General features: G+C 32.1%; 1 protein-coding gene across 3 annotated transcripts in view; it reads right to left on the bottom strand.

Annotated features, from left to right (window-relative positions):
• Tgs1 (Trimethylguanosine synthase 1) overlaps window positions 1–12,693 on the bottom strand; it is a 102,975-nt gene continuing 90,282 nt past the window's right edge. For all 3 annotated transcript variants that reach the window (XM_081747075.1, XM_081747076.1, XM_081747077.1), the window contains exon 10: window positions 1–11,495. In XM_081747075.1, coding sequence (XP_081603201.1) covers window positions 11,388–11,495 — 108 coding nt within the window. In that variant the 3' untranslated portion in view covers window positions 1–11,387. The remainder of the gene's footprint in view (window positions 11,496–12,693) is intronic.

The following is a 12,693-nucleotide window of genomic DNA, read 5'->3' as shown; positions in this document are numbered from 1 at the left end:
TTTTACTTTTCTCTTTATTTAGAAGGATCTGACTTAAAATCATCCACACCTTTGTCATATTCTAATGGGGAATTTATACACATGACTTTTCAATTTAATCTAAAAAAAATTACAACTAAGCTACATTTTTTCTTTGTCAATATTGTAGTTTTGGAATTTGTTTACTCTCAATAAAAAATATATATATGTATGTACCAACTTGAACATAAAAAATGTGCAAAAATACAAAATACTTTTTTCTCATTACTTGACAGTACCTCATACAATAAACAAGATTTTTAAAAACATTTCCTAAACAAAATAAAACCACGAACATATTTTTAAAAATCATGGTTCAATTTGACTTTAAATAATTGGTTTTCTAATATTGATGATTAGTTTTGTGTACCGTTGTAAAGATACCTATAGATAATATAGATTGTTTTTATCTAGTACATTTTATATATATATCTATTACATAAATTTCAGTATTTGGCACAAGACAAATTAGAAAAAAAGTAGGAATCCAAATATGTACGAAAAAAATATAACAATATTAATTTTAAAATACTATACGAGAGATATGTACAGTACGTTACTTCTACCTACTTCGAAAGACGACCGTATTTTCTAACATTGTTACCTACCACGCAAGTCTGCATTAACACAAACTCAATTCACTCGTATGGACTAAATTCCTAAAATAATGCCGTTTTGTCAACTTACATTAAAATATATTTTGCATCTTTTAGGCAGTCCCCGGGTAACGAACGTCTGATTATGCCAGTGGCGGCTCTTGAGGGAAGTCTCATGATAAATTTTAACATTTTATCGCTACAACCTAAGGGAAAAAGACTTACATAATGTATTATTTTATACAAGAATTAATAAGAGATTAGAAATTTTTCCCCCTTATTTTGTTAATACAGCCGTATGAAAATGTTACGAAAAATATCACCAGAAACTACCAAAAGGAAGTTTTCGCCATCGTGTAGACTTACAGTGTTGCCAAATCAATGATTTTCTTCTAATTGTAGTGGATATTATTAGTGTTTATCAAGAAAGGCAAATTTTATATTGTTCATATTTGGGCTTAGCAGATATCGATGTTTCAAGTATTCGCACCAAGAAAAGTAAATCTCTTTACATTAAAAAAGCATAGTAAATTAGCTGAACTCAGCAGCATTTTGCAATGAAACTTACTCCTTATGCTTTGTATGCTTCAATATATATATATATATATATATATATATATATATATATATATATATATATCGTTTTGCGCTTTTATTTTCCGGGTGGCCAACCTCATAATCGAATACGGTCCATCCTTAGGTAACTATTTTAGTAACTGGTTAGTAAATTATTCGATTATTGATGGAAACAATACAAGATTCAACCTCACTTTCATTGTTAATGTGTGATGTAGATGGGACAGGAAAGTTTAACGCAGAGATTAATGACAAATGTGATCGTGAGTGGTTGTAAACAGAGAAATATAGCAGGGAGTTGTTTATAATAAATGTAATTCAAGAACGAATTACTCCGGAATTATGAACTTACATTCTTGATCTTTTACCGACTTCTCCTGCATAACTAGCAGGCAAATTAAATGAGCTAAAATTATTCTAGTAATAGCTAACTAAACTTTATTTTAGTTTAAATAATGTAAAACGATTTCAGCGCTAATAATTTCCATAGAAATCCTGAATGACTTATCAACGCCGAGACCAAATCGCTTACGCTACTAACTTCAAATTTAGACAGCATATAAGATTTGTGGCGTAGAGTACCAAGGGTTTTTGGAAACTCGACGAGAAGGGTAGGGTAGGGGGAGAAATAAATAAACAAATAAAATTCAGGGCTGTACAAAGTACCCACTATTTTTTCAGACAAACCACAAACTCGAGTAAATAATACTAGGAAACTGAATACGTTCGTAATCCGGGGATTCTGTATGCACAATAAAGGATAGAAGGACGTTATGTTTTGGATAATGCATATTATTCTACATGTAAGACGAATGATCAAGCTGAAGATATGATTTTGATACCAGTCTACTTTTACATGTAGTAACATATTGGCAATTAACTTGTAGATTGCAAAAGCATATTTCTTGAAAGACTAACCGATTTTTCAGCTTTTTAATCTTAACGCAAGAAACAAAGAACACTGTCACAAATTTGCCTTCATAATAGCAGACTCAAAATTTCATAAATTGTGAACTATTTATTTATTTATTGATAGGGATACCCTTCCCTTTTGCGAATTTAATAACTTGAGTATTCACTCGCAAATGTTGACATTTACTAGAGAATTTAGCATGGAAACAGTCTTGTCATTTCTACATTTAAATCATAGCTCTTTCTTGATACACTCATGACTCCTATTTTTCTTTCCCATAACGTTCTTGTTCGATTGGATTTGAGTTCAGCGTCCTGTACAGCAGCGAGGCTATTTAAGGCGTTGACCTACAGCTTAACGTGGGATCCGAACCACATGAGCTCCTCCCGAGAATTGAACACGGGTCTCCCACGCCGAAGTCGCGTACGCTATTCAAATAACCACGCGGGAACTCTCAAAACGTTCTTGTGTTTTAATAGATCTGATGTGGCTATAATGAATTTTATATTAACACGACTTTAAATCAACTGTTTAGTTTCAATTCCTGATTGCTTCACCAGATTCATAACTATATACAACTTAATCAATTACGCTTTCCATATGCTAATTGCTGGGATAGTTTAGTATAAGTACTACAGTTAATATAAGTACTAAGTTGTTTACTCGTCTTGAAACTAGCAACATCTGAATGTGGAAAACTTCAAAATTTAGGAAGTTTAAACATAGCTTACACAGTGTTTTGTTAATTTTTCAGGCATTACTGTAATTATTCAACTCACTAATTGAACATAATAAATTGATGCGCGCACGTATAATTCTCTTGTATACCAGAAAGTAGCCCATTTACCACTACAGAAAATCGCCGTGAAGCGGTTAATCCTGTTGTGGCTCCTGATGTACATAAATTTTTATCTTATCATGAACTGATGTATCGATTTTTTTAAAGAGAAAGAAAAATAAAATTCCGGAGTATTAAGCTGTTGTACACATCTGACATCACTAAAGAACTTTTAACGCTTACTGCAAAATTCTCCCAATTTATAACACAGTTCCTATGCAATAAGCAATACCTCAAAACGATTTTCAAAATCCTGTACATGCATTTCAAGGTAAAATTGTGAAATCGTTCTTTGTTCTCTATGAACACATATTTTTATGAAACTGGCCCAAAAGCTACATATATCATTTGCCACTTTCGGTTTGTTACTTGTTAAAACATTGGTACAATCCGCGGCAAAAAACCTGCAACATGAGCATATAAGTTTATTGTGAAATGACGAAGTCTTTTGCTCCAAAATAAGTGTGCACGGGAAGAGGCTGAGATTTATTCTGGCGTGATTCGTTCCACTTAGACGTTATGTTCATTCCCTGTGCTGTTAGGCGTAGTTTCACAATAAACTTACATCCTCATGTTGCAGGTTTTTTGCCGCGGATTGTACAAACTAATACCATCTCAAATATGAGTGCACAAGAAAATAATATGAGTACTAAACATTATAATTTCACCACTTAGCATGCCAAACACTTCAATTTTTGGTTCTTTTCCTATATTTATAATTTTAATTTTCTGTATTGTATCCTTCTGAAGAGAGAAATGGTTGTTTTCGAACGATGCAAAGGAAACACGTAAGATATATTTATACACACACACACACACATGATTGCCTATTCCTATATCCTAAGTACTATTTTGAGAAAAATTGGCACAAAGAAGAGATGGACTGGAATATTTCTAGTCTTCGGTGTTGATAGCGATACATTTATATAGACAGTATATATATATATTTATTAGAGAAAGAACATAGTGTAATAGTGTGCCTTTGTGTACTTTTCGATAACATACGGTCCAGAATCAAAAATTTAATGTAACTGGGCATGCTAGTCATAGTCTAGAAGAATACCAAAAATATTTAGCTTATGACATTCGTAATCTTTTATGTAAATCGATACATTGTAGCATTCGTACGGTGCATACGGATAGAACGAGCACAGAATGGCCGAAAATACTGACTTGCCAGACCTTATTTCTTTAGAACTTTTGTGAATAGCAGTGTCTCATTACCTGTAGGTAAATCAAAACGTGCCTACTGTAACTTTTCAGACTGTCGAAGGCATCACTCCAAACTACAAATTGAGCATCTGTACTCCTTCTTTGGATTAACACGTCGAAATTTAAGTGCAACAGAAACCCGACGAGTTTTCGCACCAAAAGACCATTAACTTACGGTATCGTTCAATTTTATGAGTTCCTTTTATTAAAATAAAGAAGTCGGGCACCCTGCATAATACACATGACTTTTTTTTAACTATGTAAACTTACTAGTCAATCACACAAAGGAAATACTAAAAATCAAGCAAAAGACAAGAACAACCTGCTGCATATCTGAATCATTCTGAATATAACTTGATCTATGCTTAATATTCTTTGGGTGTACATTGCACGAACTGTCTGTCACTTTTCCTTAGGACATATTCAAATAGTTATTAGTGAAATAAACAGGCATCAAGTTGGAACGATAAATCCTGTATTTTGGCATTAATATTCAAATTCACAAGAGCAGCATAGGAGGGAATACAATCCACTTTATAGTTCAATACATTATAGATTTATATTTGTTATTGGTGTTTGTATTCGTATACTTAAATGCAATAAGCTTTCATTCAAATTTTACATGGATATCATTTGATAGTTTCCTTTAAAAATCTTCTCTCACTTATAATAAAATCCTATCAACACTTCTAGCAACTTCCACAGCTGCCTGAAGAAGTACTATTAATAAATAAAACAAGAAACCTGCTTTTCTATCCTGTGTATTAGGTTGGTTCCTTTAATTACAATCCGTCCAATTTTTCTCTTAATTTCGTCGTATGCAGTGGTGTCATTCTGTCAGTTCGCCACAACCGTTTGTTAAAATTTTCTCAGATTTACAATTTTACTTTACAATTGTCTTTTTACCTCTCGTTTCAGTACTTAGGGAAGAAAATTAATTGTCTAATATTATTTTTGAAAATCAATATTCAAAATGTCAATATAAAGCTATTTGACTTAATCCTAGTCACCATTTCTAATCTTTGAAATAATAATAAATAATACGATCATTAATAATAATATTAACACTGATCACAAAACTGTTTTTAAAAACTAATCACACAATCGGATGTTAAATAATCTGAATGACACCACTGGTCGTAAGCATTATATAAAGACAAAAGATATCACTGAGGGTTCAAAAAATAACTTAATATTAAAGTCTTGATTGAATACTCTGAACATAGAATGAAATAATATAATACAGGGTTTTCATAAAGTCTGGACGGATTAAATTTGCTTATAATTTTCATAAAAATGATCATAATGAAATCAAATAAAGTGCAAACGGTAGCGGAAGGATTAAATTTTTAGTTGGCAACACTGTTAGGTAAGCGGCAACTCTGAACACGTTGAGAGAGGGAGAGGGAGGGCAAGGGTCAGTTTCTTACCAAATTCCATCCATTGTTGTTTTCATTGTTGTTTCAATGTTGACTGTTAAAAGTAAGTTGTAAGCTGTATTGGTGTGTGTGTCTTTTAAAGAAATAAATAAATGAAAAACTCCTCTGAGAAGACTATTCCGTAGGCTGGCATTTCGGATCAAACACGGCGGAACGCTGTGAGTGGATTCCAGCGCCGCCTATGCGAATGTGTGGACGTAAATGGCGCCCAGTTGGAGGTGTGGCGGTGAATAAACTGAGCTGGTGCAGATTACAGGTAAAAATTTAATCCTTCCGCTACCGTTTGCACTTTATTTGATTTCAATATGAACATTTTTATGTAAATTATAAGCGAATTAAATCCGTCCATACTTTATGAAAACCCTGTACAAACACTAGTATTTTCCTGTTTTTAAAAATATTTGTAAAACGAACGTCAATATTAAAATTTGAACACCATACTGCTATATAAAGCATACATGTATTATGAAATAAGTGCGGAAAGTGTTTTGAAAATGTTATTTTCAACTAAGAAATACGTATCTTGATTACATCATAACATGAGTATGACATTACTTGCTGAAAATCCAATATTCTTTCCACTTCATTTCACATACTAAGTATCCCTACGTTCTAGGGTGCTATAGTGTCTAAGTGTTAACATTTTTTTTTTTTAAACTATAAAACAAAAGCCAAAGTCACCTTCCACCAAATAGAATTTTTGGCTATGCTACTGCTTAACATTATTTATTAATTTCTTATCTTTATTTTCAAAAAAAAAAAATAAATAAATAAATAAATAAATAAATAAATAAATAAATAAAAAAAAAATCAGAACAGATTTTGAATCAGAAAAACATGTCAAAATGAAACACATATTTTATATATCAGAATTCTAACCAGGAAAAGGATTACAGATAGCAAAATAATTACTCACATTTTTCAAATTTGATTTAGGCTGTCATTTATCATTCATTCACTACCCACATTTTCGACAATTTGTACCTACTGACTTTACGCGATGTTGCAACGTTTTCATAACATTTTTTTTTCAAGGAGTTACTGATATTTGTTTTTTTAACAAATTTCAATAAAGTAATCATAAAAAAGTTACTTAATTAACCAGTACTGTGATTCTCAGACGATTTGACCTTTACAAGGGTACGATGATACGGCAGATGTGTCAAGTACGAGGTAACTTCATTTCCACAACGGGGTTATATTATTACAACACATTTTTTTTTTTTTTTTTTTAATTTCTTTTCACCTTTAGAGACAAAAACTACTCTGCGAGTTGTAATGCTCTAAAGACTGTATTACATATATTTCTTTAGCTCCATTCTCGCCTGAAGACCACAGAATTATTACATACTATGTAGAAATAATTCTGAACTTCTTGCACTGAAATCCTACCACTGAAAATTACTTCAAATTATGCATTTTATGTATTTCACATAGTATAGATATTAAAAATCTGTTACACATACCAAGATTTAAATAAGTAAACTACAGTGTCATGTATAATATAAATTCAACGATATGTCTGTAGTTCGTTACCATTATTGCAATTTTCAAACCTTCCAATATATTTTCTAAATTAAGATATATTATCTTGTATTATGAAGTTTTAGAGTTACATTATGTAGACTACAATAAGATGGCTCGGCTCAAGCAATATAAAGAAATTCCTCAGGATTGAAAATTCTTTAAGTGAAACTTAATTATAATAAACATAAAAATCCCTCAATATGGGAAAACTGAACACTAACTTCTGTACATTCAGTTATGGAATAATAATAATAATATAATAAATGCCAATTGATATTTTCTACTTAATTAAATGAAAATATTCTGTATGAATAGTGTGTCCCAACAAAGCACTGTGATATTTGGTTCTATTTTTAAATAGTAACGCAAACTGCATTACAATGGAATTTGATTGAATTAAGATACGAACTTACTGTATATGATAACTGAAGCACCATTTTTATACCTACTTCTGTGTTTGCAAGTCAACTTTTCAGTGAAATTACATCAGGGCCTCTTACTGATAAAGAATGGGGTGTATTTCTTCTCATCCAGAACTTCGTGTTTTCAGAAATCCAATTTATAGTCCTAGAAACTGTTTTCTACAGATGCCACGCTACCCATGCTACATTTAGGATGCTTCTGTTTCTGACAACCGAGGACTCGAAGATCACAATTTCCAAGTCATGCCTGGACGTCAAAATGGCCCATTCATTGATTTGTGCAGAACTTCAATCCAACCCTAAACACTTTTCCTGAAAGATTATGCTAGTGGTTGAGAATAATGCATGGGTAGAAGGATTAGGACAGTGGTCGATTCCACAACAGGCATCAATGAATATCAGTTCTTTTGATGATTGCTGTTCTGCTACTGAACCACACATCAAAATGTACTACACCAGTTCACGAATTTAGTCAAGGACTGACTGATATCAAAAACACCACTGAATGCATCTTACGTTTTTATCTACAATACCCTCAGAAAACTCCACAATTCTTTTTCGGACTTCCTGTTTATATATATACACACACACACAATGGGTTTACAACTAATTAGGAACAAAATAAATTACCAATGCATTATAGTAATAATACAAAAAAAAAAAAAAAAAAAATGTCGGAACGCTGTCACCTAAATACTTACTAGTGTGAAGAATTAAAATATTAGCAATGCTCAGTGTCTCCCTATTAGTTACTTGAAATCAGAAGTACGTTCTGACAAAAATACGCCAAGAACCTTCAGAACACCAAGGAAAAGTCTGGGAACTATTGCATAGCAGCGCAATGCACTTGCAAATACGGAGTAAAGTCTCCCTGATTAAATTTCGATGTGTTTGGCAGTGTGTTGCAAATTATTAATCGCGTAAACTACTTTTATTTCTTCAACACGAGAGGTAGAATGAAATTTCTACATTATCACTAAGATAGCAATATAATCTGAGAAAACTTTAAAACATTTTCACTCCTGAGCATTGATTACGTGTTTTTTTACACGCACATATTTTCTATTTATTGGAACAACACAATACATCTTCTGTAAATATTAAGAACAATTACACAATTTTTGAAGTTACTTTCATTTTCTATAGAATAAAACCAGTCACGGTTCGGTATATATCATACCATCATATGAAGATCAAACTGATTACTATTCAAGATTAACGAAATTACCGCATTGGCTCGAATATAGTACGATTTTTTTGGTATAAAAACAGTTTCGTAAAAACCTTACTCATAAATCGCAGCCTAGCCTTTTACACTTGAAATAAAAATATTTACTTCATACCACACACAACTGTACCATTTGTATTACTCTCCCGCGATCCTGCCGTGCCGTTGCGTGACTTGTCAAGGTCAGAGGTATATAGGAAATAGGTAGTGGTAGTGAGTGATGTTACGTTTCGATTTGATTGACACCTAAAATTTGCTATTAATTATTATTATTTTCACTACACTTCCACGGGATATTTAAATCGATCTGAGTATACCATTAGGATATTGAATACGAAGTGATAACCACTTAAAGAAGAAGGTGTAATAAAGTCGAGAATTTAAATCTTAAAAAGAGCGTATTGTTCATCATAGCTTCAGACAGCATGTGCTAGACCTTTCATTTTCTGTTTATATATCTTACTTTAGACTGTAGCTTCAGAACGTATCCGATGAGGGCAATGAGACTGTCACGTAAGTGTTTTCAATATACTTCGTTCTTTGGTCAGTGTGTTTTTTCTTAAAAAGAGCTTTAAATTGGGAAGTTTTCATTATACATAGTGAAACTTCTGAATAACGGACACCAATGGGTTATGATTATCCATAAACGAAAAGTGTCCGTTACAGAGAGGTTACATAAATTTGGATAACAGTTCTTCTAGTTATTGTGTGCCGTATTCAGAAATTTGTGTTAGTTATAAATGTAAATATAGGGTAATATCGAAATTTTATACTCAGTGTTCGAATTACTATGGAAGAATTATAAAAAAAGAATGACAGGAAACACTCATCCTTTAAAGTCTACCGTAAAACAAACTACATCTGTTCATTTATTTTTGAAATTGAATGGGAAAGATCAAGGGAAAGAGGAGTGAATTTGTCAGGACAGGTAAGAGATTTCGGATAGAATTTGCGGGAATAAGACTAGCTCTCCACGTTCGTTTTCACACACTGACGGTTTTTCAGAAAGCAATTTACTGTGGACAAGGAAAGAATAACTTGAGTTTCAACTTGCAACTGTTCTGTATGGTAGTGGTTCAGCAGGTCTTTGACTTATGACGAAGTTATTTAAGGGGTATGGATTTTCTGTCTACTGTACTGTCTCGCAATATCTATTCTATCAGGCCTTGTTTCCATATTGCCAAAGAGAGCAAGGTTAAGTGATAAAAATATATAAAGAACACGAACACGTAACAGTTTCAACACACTTGCTGTGCCTTCATCAGACTTCCACTCCTCAACAGAAGGAATGGAAGTCTCACGAAGACACAGCTAGTGTGTTGAAACTTACGTGTTCGTGTTTTGTTAATATATTTTTGTAACTTAACCTTACTCATTGTGTTGCGTTTAGGAAATATCTATGTTAAAACGTATGAACTGAGAATAATTTCTGTCCGTTATTAGGAGGTTACTAAAAGATTGGGGGAAAAGAAATGGTTTTGTCCCACAATGCTACATTTTTTTTTTTTTTTAAGTCCATATTACGGAGGTGTTCGTTAAGGTAGGCATCACCGTAATACAGATTTTCGAAGTGTGTGTAATATTCTTATTTTTCCATTAAAATAATCTAATAATAATAATTTTGAGATCGTAGTATATTCAGGTCAATACGATATATTAAGAGAATTGTACCATTTTTGTATTTATTTATTATAAAAACATACTTAACAGAAGTATATCAAATGACAAATTGAACTTATACCTTATGTACGTGAGATTTAACAGGAAATGGCAATATACATACTGTTGATATAATCTTAATTCACATTGTTCACTGACAAGACAAACGCAACAAACTTCTAAGAGTACTCCGATACAAATAAATATTATTATAATTATGCTTTATTTCTTTTTCATACACACTGAAATTATGTTCTTTGCAACACCTTACAAGATGCAAACATACGACTTTGAACCGAATTTAAAAAAAAAAAGATCGCTTCTTACCTGTGTAAGTCTGCAGTTACATCAAACAGACTAGATCACGACTATTTCAATATACAGAACTCTGCATATAAAATACACAACAGACGAGATACGTTGAACGACAATAAAAAAGAATAACGCAGTAGCATACTGTGTTCCTTTCTATACTTCAAAAGGCATGAAAAAGAGTTTTTATCCTTATACTAAGCAGAGTAACTTACAACTACTGTTGGCGACTGAAAATTGGATATAAAAATGATAATACTATTTTGTAATTAAAAACAAATTTGTTCTAATATTCGATTCAAATTACTTCTTGTTCTGGGCAATACGCGAACAAGCAAAAATCACACAACGATGATTTTTTTAACAATTGACATAATCACTAATTTAGCTATATAAATATCAATGAGGTAACATGTTATAATGAAGTACAACTAATATTGAGCGTTGTATGAAAAAACTTCACTTGACCAACATAGTCTGAACAAAAATCTTACTGGAACTGTAGGTTCTCTGTATGTGATAACCCACTCTGCTTACAACTTTGCCATTATATAAAATAATATAATTAAATTATGCTACCACATGAATTGGGCATTTTACAAACAATGGCACTTTCTTTCACATTTTTTTAAAACTCCAACATTACTTCACTCTTGGACTAATTCACCATAATACGCTGTTATGGTCATCAGTTTCTTGTCTAAAAAGTTTTGTTCAATTTCTACTTGCCCACCTGGACCAGCCAACCTGACCAGCTAGAAGAGAAGGAAAAAAAAAAAAAACAACATATATTAGTTTTAAGTGAATTATTCTAATGAAGGAAGAAAAAAAAAAGTTACAAGTAAAAATGAAGGAACTCATATGTCCTGGTATCGAACCAGAACTCTTTGCATCAGAAATGAAGATCTACTAGTTAACCACTGCCTCTCTAATAAAATGACAAAAAATAAATAGATATTTAGCGCTCTTCAGTTACGTCCTGTAAATCAGCGCTTCTTGAACTTATATCAAGTGGGGGCCATTCCTGTTAATGTTCTACGAACCACCCTCTTCTTGTCCCCCCTTTGAAAGCAAATTTATCATATATACTTTTTAATATTTTAAGTATATAACACTATATCAAAAATCTTTAAGTTTTACGCTAACACTATATCACTAGACTTATATTTTTAAAATAGTTTTGAAAATAATATATTGATAATAGTTTATGTAAGTTTTTTTTAATAACTGAAGGATATCATAATTTATATCAATGCATTTGTATGAAAATTATTAGAATTTACATACGATATTTTTTAATTTCTTAATTGTATAATATACGATTTGAATAATTTATACCTGTTTGACATATTCAACTATATTATGTGATGTACAACTCATTTAAATTTTATTTTTTCTCTTTTCGTACTAATGGTCAATGTTAACAGGATCCTATCTCGACGGGCACGCTGATAACTATTCAAGAAACGCCCTGTAGACTAAAGGGTACAGCTGATAAATGCAAGTACTTTATTTTTATTTACTTACTTTGAAGTTTTGCGTCCTACGATTATGGTTTCTACGCTAAAGAAGAAGAAATGAATGGAACTGACACTTGTGACAGACAGATAGACGTCTTGCGATCGCTAGTCTAAAACAAACGAACGGCTTAAGATAGTATCTGCACCTTTTTATACAACATATAAACCTCAAACTGAGCCGCCGTATCCTTAATTGATAAGAAGTCATTCTAACTGACAATCGGATAATTAGCTTAACGTTTCTTTAGTGACATTATGGCCTAAATCATACATAACCAGAATTCTGCTCGTTGAGTGCCCGTTCGAAAGCGATTTGCTCAGGTAACCAGTTTCTCAATTAACCAGTCTTAGTCAGCTGTGAGAAGAAAATTCCTGATAACAAGTGTTTCAATTCGATACTTCTGACACCATATGCAGTAGTTGGAAGTGTGGA

The sequence above is a fragment of the Thermobia domestica genome, chromosome 18 (assembly GCF_964235325.1).
Source record: "Thermobia domestica chromosome 18, izTheDome1.hap1.1, whole genome shotgun sequence".
NCBI lineage: Eukaryota > Metazoa > Arthropoda > Insecta > Zygentoma > Lepismatidae > Thermobia > Thermobia domestica.
Note: the sequence above shows the minus strand (reverse complement) of the source record. Positions and strands in the feature narration are given on the sequence as shown.